Source organism: Phymastichus coffea, unplaced genomic scaffold, assembly GCF_024137745.1.
Source record: "Phymastichus coffea isolate CEN01 unplaced genomic scaffold, Cenicafe_Pcof_1.1 PCOF00011, whole genome shotgun sequence".
NCBI lineage: Eukaryota > Metazoa > Arthropoda > Insecta > Hymenoptera > Eulophidae > Phymastichus > Phymastichus coffea.
In genome coordinates, this window is record NW_026706822.1 from 1308050 (window position 1) to 1333585 (window position 25536).

Genomic DNA, 25536 nt, shown 5'->3' on the forward strand with positions numbered 1-25536 from the left:
AATTGGAAGCTGATTGGTGTTGGATATCATTAGTTTAAAATAAAAGTTCGGTTCATATTTTGGTGAAAATAACTATAATATAGTTTTTTTTAATTTCTATTTATTCTTCACATAATATATATTTAAATATACTTAATATATTTACTTCTACGACTCGATATTACACACGTCACTGACTTATTTAAAGTGAATGTTACCAAAAAGTTCTGAATTGTAGTACTGCACTGAACTTATCAAATTTAATATCTGATTTGAATATTTTGAAAAGAAGCATAAATTACTGAATTATTTATCCTTAATCATGTATATTGTATTATAATATGTTATATAGTTAATTCTTTAGATATCAGAATAACCGCGCATGCAAAAACTAACACGTACCCGTCCACATACACATGTCCGCGCGTGCGCGCGAACTTCTATGTTGCATAATATTAAAAATTTATGAAATAAAAAATGATATTGGTAAAATAATTTATCCCTTATTGAATCTTTGACAGAAATTTAATATCTGTAAAAAGTTTTATATTTAGAGTTAAGTAAACAGCTGTGACCTTGAAGAATAGTAAGTATTTTGTTTAAAAAAATTTTAGATTTTACAAAAACTTTTTGACTCATAAATGTTATTAAGCTATATATATGTGTGTGTGTGTGTGTGTGTGTGTGTGTATGTACTTATCATTAAAAAAATAAAAATTTAAAACGAAACATTTTTGATTCTTGCAATACTGCATCCCCTCTTTGGGCCCTGATGGTTATTTTCAAGAGGCCCATCCATACTTTCTGTCAGTGAGTAATACGGTCTTAATGAGCACGTCCGGTGGTTCATCAAAGAGAGAATTTGAAAACAGAGTTGAATTATCATAAAATTGTGCTATATTATTTTAAATAATAAAAGATAAAATAATTAATTATCAGTTGTTTATAGTGCAGAATATTGTTTTTTAGACGCAAGTTGATATAATTTTACTGTAAAAGTATTTTCTACCAATTCACTATGAAAATAATTGTATTTTTTCTAGCTGTTAGCAATTTACTCATATCAGGTCAGTATCTTATTTATTTTTATAAGTTCAATAAAATAATCTAACGCTTCAAATTAGAAGCAAAAGTTATTTCATACGAGATGTCTAACGTAGTAACGTTTTTATTACAGTCGTAAAAATGTTAATTCTAATTTTATTTATATAACATTTTTTTCTTCGATTTCATTTGAAAATATCGTACATATCTGATATCAATATACTATAATGATATAATAAATCATTCTCAATGAATTTCTCATTTACTCAGAATACATAATGCTATATCACAACTGCATAAACATTTATCGTATATTAACATCTTCTTGAAGGAATGATATAACAACAAAAATATTTTTAGTCAAAGTACCGTGAAAAAATATTTGTATGACTTATGTATGGAATAATGAGATAAAATTAGAGAAATTCTTTATCCAATGTATATGCCAACAAGAATATATGCAGATTGTATTCTAATGCGCGTTCAATTTAGCAGTGACGCTTTTTTGATTTTTCTGTAAAAAGTGAGAGAAATGGCTACTATAAAGTTAATAATATTTAATTTATTATGTTCTTATATACATAGTTTAAAAAATTTTTTAAACAACATTACAGTATTTTTATTTTTATTTATTTTGAAGTAATCATTGTATTTTAATCACTCTTCGTTTTGAAGTTTATATTTGACTAATTTTAAAGAAAACAATTTCATATACATATATTAGACTATAGACTAACAATGTATTTTTTGGGATATATGTATATGAGTGTGCATGCATGTGTGTATGTGCGCGGATGCACGTTCATGTAAACGTTTCACTAATGTCTTTTTTTGAAAATTAAAATAATATTGCGGAATATTAATAATTATAGTTATTTTAAATTTATTAATATTATTAATATATGTAATAATACGCTATTATATTACTTATAAATTAAATATAAATCAGAATGAGGAGACAAATAATACTATAGAACATTTATAATTATGAATAAATTTTCATTAGCCATGATGATACAATTTTTATTAAACAATCAACCGAAAATATACATGATTGAATATTATGCTGTATTTGGTATTTCAAAATATATTGAAAATGTGTCAGTGATTAATACCGATATAGTTTGTATAATGAAATTATAATATCTATTGTTGACAAGAATTTACAAACATTGATAGAAACGTTAAGTTCCAATTGATATAACTTTTAATTATCAAAATATCAATTCTTTTATACATTATTACAAATATAAATAATTATAATTACATTGTGATAATCAGTAATATTTATAATAATACAAAATATTATTAAGAAATTATATTACAATAATATATTCTGTTCCCTAGCACAATCCTTTCCGATTTGGAAAACTTTGATTAGATATATTTATCTGATATTTTATTTCACTTTTTGTATTCTAGTAATTTATATAGTTACGTGTCTTGTACTCGTATATTCAATACTACTACATAGAAATTTTTTTAAAACGAATTTTTTAAATGGTTGACCTTTAAATTTCATTATGAAGAAACATAATAGAAAATCTGTATTTTTTCGTTTTCTATGATATTATATTTTTCTACTTATTATAGAAAGTGAGAAACGAATGAGGTTGTACTTTTGCCAAAACTGTAAGCATGGATATCTTATAAATCGTTAGTTTTCCACGAATATAGTCATGGAAATTCAGTGGGACTTAATGAATAAAATTTATTAAAAATATTCACATGACTCGTAATACGAAATAGGATATTACAATGGAACAAAAACTTTGTTTTTGCTTCTGGAAAAGGACAGTTTATTTAATTACAATTTTTTATATGGCAATAAAATTAAAGCTCATCAAGAGATAAGTAATGTATTGCCAAATCGTTCCAAATTAATGAAAATTGAAGAAAGTATGATATTTTAAAGATAGTTATAAAAGTTAACTGCAATACATTCAGTTAAATAAAAAGAACTAATAGCAAATAGACTTCATCCTCTGATTATACAGACAGTATATATGAGCAAATCCCCATTACTTTTAAAATTCGTGTTCCTTGATGATAACTGCTCTCCAGAAAGGGGTAATACAATTCTGAAATAAGCTTTCTATAGAAGAAATTGTGAAAAATATACTCCACAAGATTAATTTGAGGTATCTATTGTAGTTTCGAAGCTATAAGACGAAAACGTGTGATATTTCAAAGAACTCGCAGTGTAACTCGACATAAAAATTTTTTTTTATTGTTAAAGAAAAAAATAATTCTTAAGCAAATCCCTCCAAAAGTTTTTTGTGGGTACATTTTGACTTATATTACATAAAAAAATATGTTTCAATCATGTGCCTTCATTAGGCAAAAAATAATCCATGCAAGAAGGAGTGTAACGCATTTTTTTCTAAATCAAAAAATTCAATTTATTTATTTTTATATGGAAATAAGTTTTCTCTAAATCATATTTGAATAAGTGAAACTTATTCTACTTGGAAATTGCAATCTAAGAAGATTCTTTTTAGAAGTGTGCCTTGTGAATATTCTGAGCTATGAGCTCTTATAGTTAAAGAGTTCACTGCGCCCCTCGCATTGAAATTTGACATTTTCTGCTGGCACACTAAAAATACCTTGCCGATTGGCCTGTATCCCCAGGCCAAATTTTGTACACATTATTTATCAATGTTTTAAATAATGCTTATGATGGAGATTCATTGTATTGACTCGTTATAGGTCAATAAAAAACTTAAAAAATCCAATATCAATATAATATACCATTTATCAGTTTATATGATCTTATTAACGCGTCCATTCATTAAATTTCAAGAATTCAAGTTATAACTCGCTATCAAAACACACGTACACTGATATATGTAAATAAACATCGGAAGTTTTGCTGAGTCTCGGGAAGTAAGGCACATGTAATCGTATCAAGCGCCAGCGCAGTTACAATTTGACTGTTTAATGGATTTCGTCAGTGTAGAAAAGGAAAAGAAAATATTAAAGCGTAACAAAGTGAATGCCAGAAGAGACATTGAAAGGCGAAAGCGGCAAAAACGTTTTGACGACCTTTCGCGAATTTAATAGAAAAAAAAGCAAGAAAAACTTTAGGTTGGACAGAGTAGTAGTATAGCAATGTTTGTTCCAGCACACCTGCGGGGGGTCCATAACCCTTTGGCCCCACCCTGACTTAACCCTTTCATGTTAGTAATAATTATTATTATTGTTAACAATTATTATTAACAATATTCGTGGGGGGGTCCCTGGTTTAACCCTTTAATTCCCTGGCCTAACCCTTCCATGTTAATTATTATTAATGTTAATAATTGTTTATAATTTTTGAGGATGGTTTCTAGGGCTCCCAGTCCCTAGGGACCCTATACCTAGTGCTTTCAGTCTAATTAAATTTAAATATATTTTTTTTCAAGAGAAGTAGTGATCGCTTAACATAATTTTTTTAGATAGTATCCTTTTCTTATTAGAACGCTTACCAGTCTAATCGCTATATTCACTGATCTTTCGATTGTAATAATAATTATTAATAGTAGACAATTTTCTTCAGACAACAATATTTCTTTCAAATTCTTCCCGATGTCATTCGCGCAAAAATGGCTTTCTCATATTCAATATTCAGTTTACTTTTATTTTCAATAAGTTGAGCTTCCAAAACTTTGCCAATCAATAATTGTTTTCTAATGCCTACTTAATGCACCTTTTTTTCAATTTCTTTCACGTCGTTCAAAATGTTTTCCTTTTCTTTACTTTTTTGTAATGTTCTATAATATTAGATTTTCCACTTTTCTCGCTGTTTAGTCTTATTTCCAATACATAATTTCAATTTGTCATTTTTTCTGCATAACCTCCTTTCCCTATTTTTTGCCAACCACAAAGATTTTTCTAATCTCTTAATTTTTAATTTTGCTTGTTCCAGATAATCATATACATGCCCTTTCTGACTATCATTGCCCTCAGTCAAAGCAACTTTGAAATGAGGTGATAAAATAATACCTGTAAAACTTCCATTGTTTACTGTGTCGTTGTCAGAACCACGGGAATTTGAGTCGTCATTAGCTGTGCTGTCAAGGCGCGTTCGCTTCAGTGGAATTTCTTTATGTACAGTTTTTAATTTCATTTTTCGGGGTGTACTGTAATCGGCTGACTGTTTAGCTCCAAGTCGGCTACTTCGTCTCGCAATATCTTCATGTTTACTGCTGCTATCAGCAATTACTTCATTGACCAGTATATCAGATTGCTTAGAAATTATAAAAATATCTACATTTTTCACCCTAAAATACGAATAAACATAACATGAGAATAATTATGTAATAATTAATTAATTGTTCAGTACATTTTGCACTATTTTTTAATGTTCACTTTTGCAATATTTTTACTTACTGTCCAGTAATATAGCAATGTATGTTCCAGCACATCTGCGGGGGTCCGTAACCCTTTGGCCCCCCCCCCCTATAATTTTTAAGGATAGTTTCTAGGGTTCCTAGTCCCTAGGGACCCTATACCTAGTGCTTTCAGTCTAATTAAATTTAAATATATTTTTTTTAAAGTTATAAATATATATTATTGACAATTTACTTGCTACATTGAAAATGAATCGAGTAGAAAATAGCTACGATTTTTGAAAAAAATGAAGAGACAGACCGGAGAATCGAACCGGAGTCCTCTGGGTTGGCAGGCTAGCGCTCTACCACTAGAGCCAATGCCACATATACCTTAGAGGATGCATATTGTGTATATTAGCTACACACGCATACATTTGGTATAGGGCCTGAGCGTGCGGGGGGGGGCGCATGCTTTCTATAGTTCTAACTTGAGGATGCGTGCTCTCTCTCTCTCCCTCTCTCTAGCTCTGACTCAGCGTAGACCACAGCGTGCGGAGGAGAAGGGGTGCGCATGCTGTCTATAGTTCTGGCCTGATGGGGATGCTCTACTATAGTAGTAAACGTATGCTCTCTCTCTAGCTCTGACTCAGCGTGGACCACAGAGCGAGGAAGAGGGGAGCGCATGAGCAGCTATGCTTACTAACTACCCTCTTATCTTAAGTTGATTATGTCTATCATAAATGTAGGTCACAGCTGGTTTGAGGGTGATCAAGCTTTTCCACTACTTGCAGAAAGAGAGAGCATCTATGCTTACTACCTTCCCTCTTATCTTATGTTGCCTATGACTATCACAAATGCAGATCATAGACGGTTCAAGGATGATCAAACAAACTCATTAGCGCGGACGCGTGATCATCTGCGTTTAACGCATTTTTTGCGGATGACTACAAAGTCACCGGCCCGTAGCTCAAGATTTATGAAGTTTTTTAGAAAGTGGCAAACTTTCTACCCCACATGGGGAGGGAAAGGGCACATCAAACGTGCTATCTCACTCAAAGAATGTCTACGTTTGTCTGTATCGTTACATATATTGTAGAAAAATCGTACCTGATAATAGTGTGAGTGTTCGGTAGGATTTTCGTTGGTCAGTTTTAAAGGAAACTTCAAGCTGTTCACAGTGAACTGCTGATTCTTTATTATTTAAACATTAGTAAGTTTTTATATTTTTATAAAATTTATTTAATAAAAAAGAAAAAACAAACTATGGAGAATATTATTAAAGCGTGCGAGTTTTTAGAAACTGTGAGTATAATTTTTAAATAATTTAAAAATAATAAAAATAACTTTTAGAATTTTTTTTAATAATAATATTATTATTCAATTTCAGCTTACTAATCCTACCGTTCAGGCTGTAGCAAGAGAGCCGTTATATCGGCTATTAATTCTAATATTAATAATTAAGTATTTTTTCTCATTATATATTTATTTATTTATTTATTTTTCAGTTGCAAAGATTTGTAGATGAGAGCAGTCCTCAAGCACTGCAAATCCGGAAGATAAAGACGATTGTCCAACAAGTAAGTATTATTATAAAATTATATCAATTGTAACGGGGGGGAATCCTTGCAAAAATGGGAAATTTATTTATAAGCAAACTCCCACGATGCAGAGCAAACCGCCGCTCCGTTAATCACGTATGTAAGTACGTGTATTCGCTTTAACGTCAGATGATTTCTCTTTGTTGTCTTCTATCAAACGGAGTTGAACTCACCTTAAGTCACATGTATCGTGACACTCGATGAGTTTGAAGTGTGAGCGACTTTACTCCTTCTCCGCTTAATCCCCTAGGCGTAATAGGATTAACACCTAAGCCTATTTCAATTTCTTAAACTATTAGGAAAATCATATGACGAAATCGGCGAATAAGTTAATAAAGTATATTCATAAAAAATCTATACAGTCTTTGTCGGGCCGAAAGACTGACACACGCGAATAGGATTTACAATTAAATAATTTTCCGGTGAGAAAGAGAGAGAGAGAAGATTCGAATATTGGCGCGATCTAACGCTCGGCGCGAATACAGAATTATCAACGCTAACGCGGCTGAACAAGATAATAAATATATTTTGACATGCGATAATAAAGGGAGGTGCACCTACCCTGCGGTGCAATTACGGTGATCAGCCGTAATTGTTGATGTCAGCAAAATATCAACTGCCTCCGGTCCTAGGTTATCAGCTGTGCTGCCTCGTACCACCTATCAGCTGCAAATCTGCTGCTACCAAAACGCTGCAATCTGTAGGTCTCATTGTTGCACTCACGCGTGTAATTATTATGGACCAGTAATTATTAGTCGGCGAGAAAAAACAGTGCAAATAACTTCGGCGATATCTACTTGTCACAACAGCTGAGACGTAACTGCTAATTTGAAAGATCGCGCGCCCCCTCTCTCTCTCAATACTTAGAACTAACGCGCGAAATTCAGAATCGCGAACGGTGCGATTAATTGAATCGACTACCGTTGCACAATTTATATTTTTTATTAATATTTAATTGTCTTTTTTCTTTTCGGTGGATTAAGGAATCTATGCGAAAGCGAAGACTTTCCAGCATAAACGAGATTGCTGCACCATCAACAACCGCCATGATAAATCAAGATATTGTACCATCTTCGAGGATGTCAATATCATCTGCGCCGGTGACATTATCATCATTATCAGCAACGTCGAGGTCAACATCACCAGCGACGTCAACAGCAACCTCATCTACAGCAACATCCGCAGGCTATCAAAGAGACGATGCACAAATCGATATACCGCTCGATTTAACTGCTACTGTTAGTAATTACGTTATAGAAATAATTAATAAATATAAATTAAAAATAATAATTAAAAAATTTTTTTTACAGAAAAAATTCCGTTGGTGAAGAACGTCGAGTGTGTTCGACGAAAAGTGATTTTGATTCCAGCCAAACCAACAGTGAGGAAGCCGACACGCCCCTCGAAGGTCGTCGGATCAAGAAAATTTAAATAATAATAATAATATTAAAAAAGTAAAAAAACCGTATTTTTAATTTTGTAAAATTTATAAAAAAAAAGTAATAAATAAACTAAATTAAAAAATTAATAATGTATTAATTTACTTAGGATATACCAGTGGTCCCTCCGACAAAGTGCCCCCCCTGCCCCAATTCACCTACTCCGTCCACCTACCCATTCACCTACTCCACCCACCTACCCCCCTGACCCACCTACCCACCAACATTCACCTACAGAGGTTGGTAAGGTAGGATGCTGTAGAAGTTGGTAGGGTATTTAGTAAGCTATATGATGGTCTGTCTCATTCTCCAGGGGGTAGCGTCTCTAGCTTGCTAGGTGCGTACGCCGATTAGTGTGGATGCTTCTCTCTCTCTCTCCCTCTCTCACTCTCTCTCTCTATGATTATAGGTAGTTTGTATTAAATTCTAACAATATATATATATTTTTTATTTTCTTTTTTTATTGAAAAGCATCATGTACATTGATGTCTTGTTAATTTTAAACTAATTTTTTAACATCACCACTAATTGGGTTATATTGTATAATACGGTTGTGTAATATTAAGCAGTAGGCTGTGCAGTATCTTCAGGAAAATCAGTCCGAGTTTCAAATTCTAGGCGAACATCGACGGGCGCACTTTTTAATGTTTCATTTTGTTTGGAGCAGCCTATAACTATTAGCGGCACTTTATTAATGAAATCTTTTTTATAGAGTAACGGCTCGTTTTCTCTACCATAATAAGCGTTTTGAAAATTAGTATACATATCGTAGAGAACAGCATACTGATTTTGATTTATATTCAAATTGAGATTTCTATACGGATAGCATTGTGAATTGAGGAATAGCTTCGCATTACTAATATTACAATGATCAAAATTACTAGAATTAACACTCGCCGAACTTTTATGTTTAGTTTGAAGAGCTAAAATAACAAAGCGAGGCTTTTCCAATTAAATGTAAGTCTTAACACTCGAAACATGCTTTGATGTACGTGATAATTTTGGATACTCATATATTTCCCAAGTACGATAACTCATTGTAATTGCACGATCTCGTCCAATCTGATTGAGTAATTTGATTTTTTCTTTATCTGCAACCATCACATATGGTATCAACCATTCAACCTTAGTTAAAGTAATTTTTTATTTTTCTGAAGCAGCAGGATTCCCTATTGGAGCACCTAAAATAGCATTCAAATCATCTCTTGATCTTGTGAGAATAAGTTCATGCTTGACATTGACTACAATTTTCCGATAATCTTCAGCAAAGCCCATCAACATACTAAGAGGTATAGTAACATCAAAAAAACTTAGAGCATTGCATATTAAAACTTCATTGTTATCACCATTCCATCCAGCATTTTCAGCGATAGAGCTCTGACATGGATTGAGTGAAAGCCAATTTTTCATGAGAGTTGTTAAGCCTACATTTTTCACTTTATCAATTTCAATAGCAATTATTTCATATCGTATTTTCTCGAACAAATGACAGAGGGCGTTGTTGACTAATAAAGTGTTCTCCACTGGCGTAGTACCGTCCGGCTTGATCAACCTACCACAAATATAAATCATACTGCGCGATGGAAGCAGAGATAAATCTTGATGTTGAATTACTATATGAATTTCATCGCTATTATTGAAATATGATAATGATTAAGGTTGATGCGCATGAACTTCATAATGAGCTATATATATCGAAAGCGACAGCTGACTGAATGTCTAGAATTCCCTCCATATTGTTGTTGTTGTTTTATACATCACACTAATATGCACAATATTTTCTTCCACGATTTTCGACGACTTTCAGTCTCAAGCTTTTCAGGAATTGACTGTTCTGAGGTGTGAGCGGTCTGATACTTTGCTGTTGACTGGTTGTTGATTGACATTTTTGTCTCTTAATAAAGCCTTTACCGGTCTTTATACTGTAAATGATACCCGTTACTAAGATATGGTCTTTACATGTCCTCGCACTGTGATGACTTCTCCTCGAAAGTTAACTAGCTTTCCGTCTTGATCAACTATACGAATTTGAAAATCATCAATGCTCCTCACAGCGACTGGAAGGTAAATGACTTGAGAGGGAACTTCTATAATCTTTTATCCAGATAGGACTGCTGAAAAAAATTCATATATAGTATGTACTTTGCGATCGTTTATGTAAGATCCTGTAGTAATATTACACTCTACACGTAAAGCGTTGACTTTAAGAATAGCGACGGGTAAGTCAGAACTATGTGTTTCGTTTTCAACGAGCGTACGTCTAGTGAAGCCTAAAATTGATACAATAGAATCTTCTAGTTCAAAATGTATTTTTTGACTGCACTGAATGACACTACGTAAAGTATTATTGTTTGGTTTCAATCTAAACGATATACTTTTGAATATTAATGCTTCTTTGAGAAAGCATTCAATATCTTCTATTTCGTAACTACCAGTCGATAAAGTGATAGCTTCTTGACCTTCAATATAAAACTCATTATAACCAACGTCAATGTTTAGTATTGAATTAAATGTTAATAGCTCAACTAGACTGAGAACGTATTTTTTGTTTGGTATCAATTCGATCGGTGGAAAATATTATGTTTCGCGTACGGATGATGTTCCCGATAGACTCAATGTCAATGTATTCTCCATGACAGATTCATGTCAAATGATAGTCATTCCTTGAATGAGTATTTTATATACTAGTCGTCTTTTCTATACGAGATCTGTCCGGAAAGTATCGGGCCTACGTTTATATCTTCGCGCTATAGTGTTCGAGCGACCTTTACCGGATAGAAACGTCAACAGTAAAGCCTCACGAATCTATTGGTTACTTACTGACACCTGTCGAACGTATAGTTCATGCGCAACGTGTCTTTGTTTACAGTGCCTTTTTCGCGTTCGTTGTTATTCGTTCGCATTTATTGTCAAAAATGACTGAAAAACAAGATCAACGAATTTGCATCAAATTTTGCTTTCAACTCGGAAAAACGAGTTCGGAAACTATTGAAATGATGCAAATGGCCTTCGGAAGCGAGTCCATCAGCAAAAAACGAAAAAAAGAGTGGTATAAACGGTTCAAGGATGGTCGCACTTCTGTCGGTAGTGATTCTCGTTTCGGCCGAACTTCGACGACAAAAACCGCAGATAATGTAGAGCGGGTGCGACTTACAATCGAACAACATCGTCGTATGACTGTGCAAGCACTAGAAAAAGACCTTGGGAAACCAAAAAATATCATTTCATAAATTTTAACCGAAAATTTAGGAATGAAATGCGTGTGTGCGAAATTCATCCCAAAATTGCTCACAGCAGAGCAGAAGAACATTCGCTTAGAAATCGCTATGGACAATCTGCAAATGGTCAATAATGATGATAATGTGCTTAGAAAAGTTATTACAGGTGATGAATTATGGGTTTATGGTTATGATCTTGAAACAAAACAACAATCTTCAACAGTGGAAGCATTCTGAATCGCCAAGACCAAAAAAAGCACGTCAAAGTCGGAGCAATTTCTAAGTCAATGTTGATTGTTTTTTCCGATTGTGAGGGTGTTGTACATAAAGAATATGCACCAACAGATCAGACAATCAATGAAGAATACTATGTTCAAATTTCGAAACGTTTGCGTGATGCAGTAAGAAGAAAACGGCCACACTTTTGGGAAAGTGGTGACTGGCTTCTCCATCACGATAATGCGCCAACGCATTCAGCCAATCTTGTGCAACAGTTTTTGAGCAAATACAATATCGCATTGTTTCGACAACCTCCATACAGTCCCGACATAGCCCCTTGTTACTTTTGGCTGTTTCCAAAACTAAAAAACTACTCATAGGACACCGATTCAATGACAAAACAACGGTTGAAAACAATGCGACGAGTGTACTTAAGGCTATCCCTAAAAGTGAGTTCCAGGGCTGTTTTGAAAAGTGGAAACATCGATGGAACCGTGTTATTCAATCAAGTGGGGATTACTTTGAAGGATGCCACCCACCAGATGATAAAGAATAACGTTAGCACGAAAATATAAAGGTAGGCGCGATACTTTCCGGACAGACCTCGTAGTTGTTTAAAAGAAATTTGAGACAAAGATGGCCGCAATTATATGTATTAAAATCTTGATATCTATACATATACATCTATGATATAATTATACATGATTCTATTAACTTTGAAATAGAGCAATAGATCTATAGGCGGTTGTAGATCACCAAAACTATCAAAATACATACTTCCTTTTTATATGCTACCCTATAAGTACCTGGCCCCCGTTTATTATCTAAATTTACAATAGCTGTCTCTTGATATCGAGGTCCATCGGTCGGTAGAGCATCACGCATAAAAGCACCTCGAAAATTTGCAATTTTTAATATTTTAGCATATTTTTTTATATCATGATCTGTCAGTGCTCGATTAGGTAAAGTTACTTCGAGCTTTTTTTTTTTAAACCTTTTCCACTTGAATATTGTTTCAGATGATGACCATAACCTTTACGATGTGATTTCAAATAAAGTCCTTTACCAATAGCAATAGCTTCCATAGTTTTATTGTGTCTATGAGCTTCTTTCAATTAATTTTGAGCGGCCTTAGCACTGTTAACGGCTTTTGCTATTGAAGCAGCTCCTCCAGCTAGAGCTCCAGTAGCGCTTAAAGCAGTAAATAATGGAATTAAGAAAGGAAGCGCTCCACCAACTTTAATGGGAATAGGTAAAATACGTGGTATATTTATTTTACTTCTACCGCCAGCCTTTTTCACAGCTTCTTTGGCACCTTTTATAGCCGAACAAATAACTACAAGAGCTCGATTGTTAGGCACACTACTTTTCGAGACCGTCTTAATAATTTTATTCAATGTAACTGACGGCTTTTTGATTTTTCTAAATTTCTTTCGTGCTTGGCGTTTTTTAAATCCTATACCTCGTTTCTTACTACCTTTCTTCATATCAACACCCATACCAAGCTTACTTTTAACTTTCATAATGTTAACTACAGTGAAGGCAGCTGCTTTCTCACCAAAACTGCTATCTTTAGCTTGCACTCTTTCCCAAGCTTTGTTAGCTAGAATTTCGTCAGCTTTATTTCTTGTCGCAATATCCTCCAGATTTTGCGCATAAGCAATATCATTTTCTTTACAAGCAACGTCAAGTGGATTTTTACCAGGATCTCCACGTGCCAATCGTTTGTTCAATTTTGTACCAGGACCACAATACTGATATCCAGGTATGTGAGCTTCAATAGGCAAGTTATTTATAATCTTGTTCATTAGATCACCATCAGTCTTTCTTTTATAGTACGTGATCATACTTCTTCGAAAGACAGCATGTTAATGAAATAAAAGATATATAAGCAGACTTTTTATACCTAACAAACTCATTCATTGAGGTCTCGTTGATGAGTAAACAACATGGATTTCAAAGAAAAGCCTCTTAAACTTCAAGTCATTAATTTCGATATAGTGGTGGAGACGGAAAAACAAGAAAAAAGACATGGCGAGCTATTGCCTAATAATATCCGTACCGTTTTCTGCGGACCTAGTAATTGTGAAAAAACTAATTGTTTATTAACATTAATCACTCATCCTAATGGTCTTAGATTTGAAAATGTATGTGTCTACTCAAAATCCCTTAATCAGCCTAAATAAAAATTTTTGAAAGATTTATTATAGCCTATTAATGGTATAGATTATCATGCTTTCAGCGAGCTTGAGACAGTTGTTTCACCAGATAAAACACGACTAAATTCTATCATGATTTTTGACGATATAGCCACTGAGAGCATTCTTCTGTATGGGTAGACATAAAAAAGTAGATAGTTTCTATTTCTGTCAATCGTACGCTCGCATTCCGAAGCATCTCGATATCGAGATAATGTGAATTTACTTGTTTTGTTTCGACAAGATGACGTGAATATTAAGCACATTTACAATGATCATGTTAACTCAGATATGACTTTTGAGAAGTTTAAAGCAATTTGTTCAAAATGTTGAAGAGACGATAATCATGGGTTTTTGGTTATCGACAGAGACAGACCAATAAATCATGGACGATATAGAAAGGGATTTGCTTTTTTTGCTATAAATATAGAGGAGTGAGTAGATGAAGATTATTTAACTTTAGAAATTACAAGCGTAAACATGGCTGACTTTGAAAGAGAAAAGAAGGTGCTCGAGCAATTATCCATGGCTCATGCCATAAGACGCAAGTATCAACTAATAAAACGCGATAAAGCTGATTTAGAAAAGACATTGCATGAAACTTTTAAACCTATGGTTGATCCATTGCAGAAACTCGTAGAGGCAACTACTGATAAAAGTAACGCTACTACTGCTGAACAGCCAACGAAAAAGAAAAAGAAAAGCGCGTTCGATAATGTTTTCAAGCAGAAGTAGCAACTGACACTTCCTACAAATCTAGATATTTCAATAGTACTGCTAATGAATTAAATTTTACATTACAACCGCTTGATACTACATTTGAGTCTGCTATTTCTATTGATGATAGTGATGATGATCATCATGAATCATCACTCGATACAACTGCTATAAATTTTAACAAAAGTAGTTCAAATGTAACTACAGAACAGAGACAACAGCTATTGGATGATTCGATTGTAGGAAACTATGTTCGACTATTGCATGAACTTCAGCAGAAAAGTAATTTAGACAAGACATTTGGTGTTCGCTTGCATGAAAATACATATGTCATAGGCAATTCTCCAATTTCTTTCCAAAACGATAACGTGACTGAATGATAAAGCATACAGCGAGACACTTGGTTTAATGGAAATTCTCTTCCGTAAAGAACCTGATTCTAAATTAATCAGTTCATTGGATATTGAAAATTATATAAAAATTCTTGAAATCACTAATGCTCATCGAAAGAGATACGAAACAAATGAAGAATATCGCAATAAGCATGTAAATAAATTCAAAAAGTACATTGATCCAAATTTATCTTTGAGAAGAAGCGAAAATCGACTATTGATGGAAGAGGTCTTTTTCGTAACTATAAAATAGCTAGAAAAGGAACGTTATTTGATTATGTATATTGGGATGATCCAAACGAGCTCATTGATCGATTGAGATTGCTTATTGCCGAACAAACCGCCGGTAATTTTAATCATGTTAATGAAATTCATTCAATTATTGAAGAATTACGTGAAACTGGCTATATATATTAAGGGAATCCTAAATATTACTCAGTAATAAAATGAGTGTTGATGTGTTTGGACGTATATTGAATAAAAAAAAGGAGGGTAATCGCGGTACTCCTGGTGTAGGGTATAAAATCACTAAAGACGGACAATACGACGCGAATGACAAAAGAATTTGTAATATAGCCGATCCTCAGGAGAGTAACGATGCTGTAAACTTACGAACCTTGCGAAAAACTAGTGAAGCTAACGTTACTACGCTTACGAGTTAGATAAATGATCTTATAAAATCATTGGATACAATAAGATTAGAATTAGTAAAGCATCGAGTATTTATTAATCAGTTAGAAGAAGATAATAATAATAATAATAATAAGGAGAAAGAAAGAAATATTGGACCGTTTGACTTTTTAAATCAATTTAAAAAATAGATTAAAATGAAACATCAAAGAGTGGTGAATGACTTATATAATGCAGCATGTCGAAACTATCCCCGTAGAAAAGTTGATGTACGCGGAATAGATGAGACATGTCAAGCTGATCTTGTAGAGATGCAAGGCTACTCGAGAGAGAACAAAGGTTTTCGATATCTATTAACTGTCATTGATATATTTTCAAAGTACGCTTGGGCAGTTCCTATGAAACAAAAAACTGGTGTAGATGTTGCTTATGCAATGAAGTCTATATTAAAAAAAGGACGCACTCCTAAAAATCTACATGTGGACTCTGGCAAAGAATTTTACAATTTAAATTTTCAAAGACTAATGACAAAGTATAAAATAAATCTATATTCAACCTATAACAATCTTAAAGCAACTATTTGTGAACGTTTCAATCGCACGCTAAAAAATGTAATATGGAAAAAATTCAGTCATCAAGGAAATTACAAATGGATCAACATTCTAGCTGATTTATTGAAATCTTACAATAATCGAAAACATCGTACGATAGATAAGAAAGCCTAAAGACGTAACTAAAGAGAATGAAATGCAGGTGTTGACGATTCTCTTACGACCGACGTCTTTTCATTAAGAGCTCTAAATTCCAAGTAGGCGATAAAGTACGTACGAGCAAGTCTAAACACGTTTTCGAAAAAGGATACACTCCTAACTGGTCTACTGAGATTTTTACTATTCAACGAGTTGCGAAGACAAAGCCTATCACTTATCATTTAAGAAATTATAAAGGCAATCCAATTGTTAGAGATTTTTACGAGCAAGAACTACAGAAAGCTATGTATCCTGATGTTTATCTCATTGAAAAAGTTTTAAGGAAATGTGGTAATCAAGTATACGTTAAATGGTTGGGATTCGGCCACTCGCACAATTCATGGATTGATAAGACTTTATACGTATGAAAGAATAAAGACGTTTATGTAAAGTAATTTTTATTCAAATAAATATTATAATAATAATAAATAATTTTTGTTTTATTTTAATGGTAAGAGCCCCAACCTTCGCTCGCACCTGTGAGGTACTTCTATTTGAGCATCTTCACTTGTTACCATTAGAACAAGTTGAAACCTGCTTTAGCAGAAACACCTGTGACTCATTTACCTCTCCACAATATATTTTATAATAAATTTATTGTATCTACTTTATTGAAATAAAGATACGTTTTTGTTACATTAAATAATAAATTGAAATCTACCAGCGCTATGATATTCAATCTTTAAACAATATTTTTGTACATGATCTGAAAGTAATATATAAAGATCATAATGTTTTATGATGGCTCTTGAAATTCACTCTGGTAAAATAAGTTGGAACTCAGCATCGAGCTCGAGAATAATTCGATTGTTATCTTCTTCTTTAAAGTTTGTCACTAAATAACAATGATTCATAATGATTTTTCTCCGGTAGTAGATCAAAGGGCTTCATAACTATTTTATTTAACATTTCCAAGTCCGTCTTGCCATTGAAGACTTGAGAATAGTGGAGAAGGAAGTGGACACTACTGGTGATGATTCTTCTAACAGAATGACGTTTTCCAAGCTCTTCTCTCTCTCTTAAGACCTTTACCCCACTACTACACTTTTTCCTAGCCGCCACGACCGCCTCCCTCCACTTGCTACTTCTTCCATCTCGACTTACTGCTTCTTCCACCTCCACTTAGATTTTTAGTTTGTTAAGTGTATATACTATACAATGATTTTTTAGTATAGCTTCAAGAATATGATTCATCATTATTATACGTTTTTTAAATAATGTTCGCGATATTATACTACTTAGTTGCATAATACGACGTTGAAAGCGTTCTCGATCTCGTGCAAGCTGCTCCTACACTCCTTTTCTTGAGTCTTTGTCTTCAATAGGAAGATGATGAATTTGAATATTATCCGAGAGCCATACGAGGTGTGTTCAAAAATTACCCGGAATTTTTAAATTTCGCGGATCTGGAGAGTCCGATTGTCAATATTTTTTTTTACTGCGTTGGTATACATGACCCTGAAGTATGATAAAACTTTCAGCTATATTCACTCTTTACTTTGTCTGCAGTAGTCGCTAAGGTTTGACGTGTTTTTATGAGCTCGGCGATTTTCGTTTTTTAAAAGAAATGGATCAAAGAATTTGTATTAAATTTTGCGTAAAAAATGAAATAAAGTGTAATAAAGTGTGAAATGTTACAAAAAGCCTATGGTGAGTCTGCTATGAATAAAACAAGTGTTTACGAGTGGTATAAGCGTTTCCAAGATGGCCATCAAATGTGAAGGTTTTGCTTACAGTTTTCTTTGACTGCAGGGGCGTGGTGCATCATGAGTTCTTATCACAAGATCGTACGGTTAATAAGGAGTATTACCTTGAAGTTATGCGACGTTTGCGTGAAGCAATCCGAAAAAAACGCCCTGATTTATGGAAAAACAATTCATGGCTTTTGCATCACGATAACGCGCCTGCTCACTCGTCGTTGCTTGTTCGTAATTTTTTGGCCAAAAACAATACCGTAGTCATGCCCCAACCTCCATATTCACCAGATATGGCTCCGTATGACTTTTCCTGGTCCGAAATGTGAAGAGACCCATGAAAGGACGGCGGTTTTCCTCGATTGAAGAAATAAAGACCGAATCGCTGAGAGTGCTCAAGGACATACCAAAAAGTGAATATCAAGAGTGCTTCGAAGATTGGAAAAAACGCTGGCATAAGTATATTATATCTGGGGGGATTACTTTGAAGGAGACCACATTGATGTAAACGAATAAATAAATATTTTTTTGGAAAAATGATAATTCCGGGTAACTTTTGAACATACCTCGTACATACTTCGAAGCACGAATGCTCTTCTTGTTTCTTCTAATAGGCGCCATGATGAACCACAAGAGGATAGTCTTACTATAGCTATTTCTTCTCACTGAATGATGGTAAAGCAAACTATGCATCCTTCTTATAATTATATTAGAACTCGAATAACTGCCCTCTATCGGATCTTATGGTTAATTATAGGAATAGTGAGAGTCTCAACCTTCGCTCTCACCTGTGTGGTACTTCCTTTCGAATCGTCGCTTATGAGTCACCTTTACATTGAGATAAAATTCAAAATCAGCATATATAATAAATGGAACTTCCTCTTTATGCTTAAAATTTTTAAATTCTATAGTAGCATCGTCAGGTAAATTAATCCGACACTTATTTATTTTGGAACAGTCAACTTCATGAGATTTGCTCGTTATTTTCCTCGTTAGTAAAATAATGAAGGAAACGTTCGCAAAGATAAATTTTTTCAGTATGTTGAGTAACTTGTCTATGAAGGAGAGCAGATTAAGTTTTAATCCATACGTAGTTTCTAATTTGAATTTTTCATCATCTATTGATATTCGTGGTCTATTAGTCTTATTTTCATCAATGTATCCGTTTTGTATTAAGAATAAGTTCACATGTTTAGTTTGTTTTAATTTAGTAATATAGTACGGCGAGGCTTCATATTTTGATCCATATTTTTTAAGTATTTATAAATTTACACTTATATTATTCAACTTTTTAAATTTAGGTATACTTTTTGTTTTTACAGGGAAGCTTATACCGTAAAAATTCAGTTCATTCTCATAGGGCTTGTACTTATTTACTCTGTTTGAATTTTTTAAACTGAATGAAGGCATGAAAGTATAGTCTATTTAAAACATTGATTGTCTTCATTTTTAACATTAACACAGGCTCTTTTATAATCTATGCTTGACGGTAATGGTATATATGAGCATGGTTTAAATGGATTATACTTATTTATATTAATAGTGAGTCCAACAATAGTTTTTAACGACCAGCCTGAGTTTCTTTCTTGAAATTCTTCAATTTGTTTAAGTATAATATCTTTAACGTTATTTTGAAACCATCTATCAAGATCAGTAGTCTTATAAATGCAAACATTTTCGGTATTGAAATACTTGATTGGAATATCTTCTTCTTGATTTTTCTTTATGATAAATTGTGATGCCATTTCTGTATTTATTTTTAAGTTATTATGGATAGCAAGAAATTGAGGTATTTTAATTTGTAAAAGTTGATTTGCGGCAACTAGAAATGTTTTTATATCTAAATGATGTTGATTAACTATACAGACTGTACTAATTCCATTTTCAAAGGCTGAATGAATTGGCCTCTAAACAACTCCATCCCTGGAATTTCATCCTGAATAGCTGTTAATGGATGTATACTTCCACCAACTTTTATAGTTTTACTTAAATTGACTTCAATAGAATTCAAACGGCAAGCACAAGTTTTACATCTTTGTCGAATCGCTTTACTTAAATCAGATCGTTTCATAAATTCATTAATTAAAATTATAGCAATAATTGTTAGATTTCTCCATCTTATACAATCGTCTATATCTAAATCGTCTGAATGATTATAAGCTTTCCACAAATTTTTAATTGTTTCTTCTAAATAGGCGATAGAAGTCATGTTGTTAGTTATCTAGTTTTTATTGTCTTGTAGAGTCACTTGTCTATAGTTGTATAAAGGATTATTATGATGAAAGGATGGAAAAGATAGTGAACAGCTCTAAAACGAACTCGTTCTCAGTTAGTAATTAATATTGATTTGTTTAACAAATCAATAAAGATTCAACTAACTACTGAGGAACTACTTGCAAATGGAGTAAGATAAGGCAAGCTTAGTTCGCAGGCTATCTCGAGAAACTGCGTTCTTTTGCTAGGCCGAAGCGGTTTTAAAGGTTAAGTGAGGGCGCTGCCAGCAAACTGAGGACGCTGCCTATAAAGTGAGGGCGCTGTAGGCAGTATATTGAAGGGATAGCTCAAACGAAAGAGTGGGGGTGAATCGACTGTAGCACCATCTAACTTATTAATTTAGTATTAAAGGGTTTATATATAGATCTTCAGAATAAAAATATAGTCATTATTGCTTTGAGATACGATTTAGCTCACATATCATAGTGAATAATTGGATTTATACTCTAAGATGGACTATATTTTAGATATTCAAGGCTTTCAGAGTCCTAATATTTTTATTTGTAAGGAGTTTGCCTATTTAGGAGTATGTTCTAATACTTCACCTACAATACAACTTTTTAAACCTCCATATCAAACTGCCTATTGAATATCAAAGTGTTAATAAGTGGTTGGAATTACATCATCATGGTATTTATTTTTTATTATCGTTAATTAACATTGATTTTATTTGAAATAATTAATATAATCAATTTTATAGGTATATTATGGAGAAATGGTATTTTACCATATAATTTTTTAATTTGTACTATTCGTAGTCATTTACATAATTGTAGAAATATTTATGTGAAAAAGAAGCAATGACTCAAAAAGTTATTCCTGAAAAGTAGGTTCAAATTATATACAATAGTACAATATTCTAAATTCGAATTTAATTAGTTCTTTTTTTTTTTAATTACAGAAACAATTTAGATACCGAAACGGAAATGAGATGCCCGCAATTGGAATATTTAAGTCTTAAATTTAAACCACCATGCATGTATCATAGTCAAAATCGCGAGAATATAGTATGTACTGCGGTAAATACACAAAAGATACACGATTGGATGATGGAAAGACAAAAACAAGCAAAATCAAAAGGGATCGATACAGTCGAAAGATTTACAGATGACTATAATTCATATAAAAATTTAACTGAATATTTAAAAATAGCTATGTCAGACACTGAACATAAAGATTATAGACAAAGTGTACTCTACTCAATGTATAATTGAAAAAATTAAATATTAAATAAATAATAAAATGTGTATTTATTTAAATAATAAAATAATCATAACGATTGCAAGAAAGGGCGAACGGATGGGAATAAGGTTCTCTCCTAGCAGAGATGTTTAGGAGGAACATCTCAAGGAGATGTAAGTCGAGCGATTGCACTCGTAGTCTCTAGCATTCTCACGAAAACAGCTATGGTATTGAGTGAAGTTCTATGTAGAGAGCGCACGTTTACTACTACTATAGTAGCGCATCCCCATCAGGCCAGAACTATAGACAGCATGCGCTTCCCTCCTCCTCCGCACGCTATGGTCCACGCTGAGTCAGAGCTAGAGAGAGGGAGAGAGAGAGAGAGAGCACGCATCCTCAAGTTAGAACTATAGACAGCATGCGCCCCCCCGCACGCTCAGGCCCTATACTAAATGTATGCGTGTGTAGCTAATATACACAATATGCATCCTCTAAGGTATATGTGGTATTGGCTCTAGTGGTAGAGCGCTAGTCTGCCAACCCAGAGCACTCCGGTTCGATTCTCCGGTCTGTCTCTTCATTTTTTCAAAAATCGTAGCTATTTTCTACTCGTTTCATTTTCAATGTAGCAAATAAATTGTCAATAATATATATTTATAACTTTTAAAAAAAAAAATTTTAATTTAATTAGACTGAAAGCACTAGGTATAGGGTCCCTAGGGACTAGGAACCCTAGGGACTAGGAGCCCTAGAAACTATCCTTAAAAATTATAGGGGGGGGGCCAAAGGGTTACGGACCCCCGCAGATGTGCTGGAACATACATTGCTATATTACTGGACAGTAAGTAAAAATATTGCAAAAGTGAACATTAAAAAATAGTGCAAAATGTACTGAACAATTAATTAATTATTACATAATTATTCTCATGTTATGTTTATTCGTATTTTAGGGTGAAAAATGTAGATATTTTTAAAATTTCTAAGCAATCTGATATACTGGTCAATGAAGTAATTGCTGATAGCAGCAGTAAACATGAAGATATTGCGAGACGAAGTAGCCGACTTGGAGCTAAACAGTCAGCCGATTACAGTACACCCCGAAAAATGAAATTAAAAACTGTACATAAAGAAATTCCACTGAAGCGAACGCGCCTTGACAGCACAGCTAATGACGACTCAAATTCCCGTGGTTCTGACAACGACACAGTAAACAATGGAAGTTTTACAGGTATTATTTTATCACCTCATTTCAAAGTTGCTTTGACTGAGGGCAATGATAGTCAGAAAGGGCATGTATATGATTATCTGGAACAAGCAAAATTAAAAATTAAGAGATTAGAAAAATCTTTGTGGTTGGCAAAAAATAGGGAAAGGAGGTTATGCAGAAAAAATGACAAATTGAAATTATGTATTGGAAATAAGACTAAACAGCGAGAAAAGTGGAAAATCTAATATTATAGAACATTACAAAAAAGTAAAGAAAAGGAAAACATTTTGAACGAAGTGAAAGAAATTGAAAAAAAAGGTGCATTAAGTAGGCATTAGAAAACAATTATTGATTGGCAAAGTTTTGGAAGCTCAACTTATTGAAAATAAAAGTAAACTGAATATTGAATATGAGAAAGCCATTTTTGCGCGAATGACATCGGGAAGAATTTGAAAGAAATATTGTTGTCTGAAGAAAATTGTCTACTATTAATAATTATTATTACAATCGAAAGATCAGTGAATATAGCGATTAGACTGGTAAGCGTTCTAATAAGAAAAGGATACTATCTAAAAAAATTATGTTAAGCGATCACTACTTCTCTTGAAAGGGACGAGAACTCATGTGCAGCACCAGGTATACGAGATGTTATAACGAAAAATGGAATTACGTAAAGAAAGCGCTATCTAACAGATACAATCGATAATATTCATAAAAAATATTTGGAAAATGAAAACTTGAAAATTTCTAGATCTGTTTTCTATCAACTTAAACCTTTTTGGATTTTGAAAAAAAAATTTACTGCTCGTGATACATGTTTATGCAAACATCACGCAAACTTCAACTTTATATTGCAAAGGTTGGCACATTTCAAAATTATAAAATCTAGTAGTTCGTATAAGTTTATTAAAAGGTTCGTTTGTGATGCTAAAAATAAAAAGTGTATGTACAGAGAATGCAAAAAATGCAGAAAATGATCTGTAAAAGACAAAAATAGTAATGTGAAAACATATTATTACAAGTGGGTAACTGCAAAAGAGCATCGAATTGGCAAGAATAATAAAGTTTTTGATGTTATTGTCACTTTGAAAACTAAATTTTTTTTATACTATTTCAGAAATGGTCCAAGAATTAAATTCATCAGGAACATCATTTTTAAAACATTCTTGTGATACGAACCACCAATTATCCTTTTTTCACGTTAATAAGAATAATTTGCCACCAAATACAGTTTACATGGTCATTGATTTCTCGGAAAATTACGTACGTAAATATGCAGCAGAAGTCCAAGCTGTACACTTTGGAGCTTCACAAAAACAGTTAAACCTCCATACGGGAGTTTTTTATTATAAAAAACGTTGCACGGTGAATTGAAGTGTGTTTCTTTCTGTACTGTGTCGGAAAATTTAAGGCATGATGCCGCGGCTGTTTGGGCTCATTTGCAGCCAGTTTTCGATCTTATACAGTCAGTTGTACCAAATGTAGATACGATTCATATTCGAAGTGATGGTCCTACAACACAGTATAATAACAAAACAAATTTCCACTTGTTCAGACACCATTGTGAAAATTTACAATTGAAAAATGCTTCGTGGAACATTTCGACTCCAGGGCATGATAAGAGTGCTGCTGACGCAATTGGTGATGCAGTTAAAAATTTATGCAATGCTTTCATTTTAGCTGGAAATGATTTAATGTCAGCAGGCGATGTAATTACTGCTGTTAATAAATCTGATAAGAAAAAGATTGAAATGTTCAAGGTCACAGTGAATGATATAGAAACTATTGATAAGATTATCAACCGTAATTTAAAATCAGCTTCTATTTCTAATAAAGTTTTTCAGTTAATGTGGAATACGGAGCACAAAAATTCATTGTTCCTTAATTACTTTTCATGCAATTTATGTCTCACCAAGCTTCCATGTACTCATTTTCCACTTAAACCAACTAAGTGGGATATAGTCAATACTAAATTGAAAAAGGTAACAAAATTAAAAAAAGGCATGATCCAAAAGAAATCCAAAAAGGTAATAAAACCAAAGAAACAAGTGAACGCAAAAAAATTATGTGGATGAAAATATTTACATAATGTATTATTGTTATTGTTAGTTTTTCAACTGTTGTATTGGTACAAGTAATTTAATGTATTATTATTTACAAAATTTATGGAATAAATAAAGTTCAGTTGTTGTTAGAATAATTTGGTCTGCATATTTTGAGTTCAAGATAATTATGTTGTTTTACAAAAAAAAGTCCTTGAAAAAATGATGAGCCAGTATTTCTTACTTCATTTTAAGCCGAACCAAACCAGAAGAAAAGGTTGTCAAAGCTGTGCCTTAAAAAAATCATCCCTTTTTTTCAATGGCAAATTTAAAAACTAATGGGGATTTGCTCATATATTGAAAGTACAAACACAGATACATCAGAGTTGTTGCGTTACCAGAAATATTTGAAATTCGTGGACTTATAAATGATTATTTATTTATTTATTTATTTATTTACCAGAGTACATATACATTAATTACATAATCGTAATAATCATACATACATTACACAACTAATAAATTCTGTAATCCAGCAAAGGAAATAATAGTCCTATTTGCCGATCTGGACATATTTAAATTTAAAACTAATAAAATAAAATAAAAGTAATGAAACAAAAAAATATATTTATATAGTCCGC

The 25536-nt window shown here is 32.9% G+C and overlaps 1 protein-coding gene across 1 annotated transcript in view; it reads left to right on the plus strand.

The window, feature by feature from the left end:
- Positions 1-814: 814 nt before the first annotated feature.
- LOC131672227 (uncharacterized) overlaps positions 815-25536 on the plus strand; it is a 376536-nt gene continuing 351814 nt past the window's right edge. Inside the window, exon 1 of the mRNA XM_058949318.1 lies at positions 815-1046. Coding sequence (XP_058805301.1) covers positions 998-1046 — 49 coding nt within the window. The 5' untranslated portion in view covers positions 815-997. The remainder of the gene's footprint in view (positions 1047-25536) is intronic.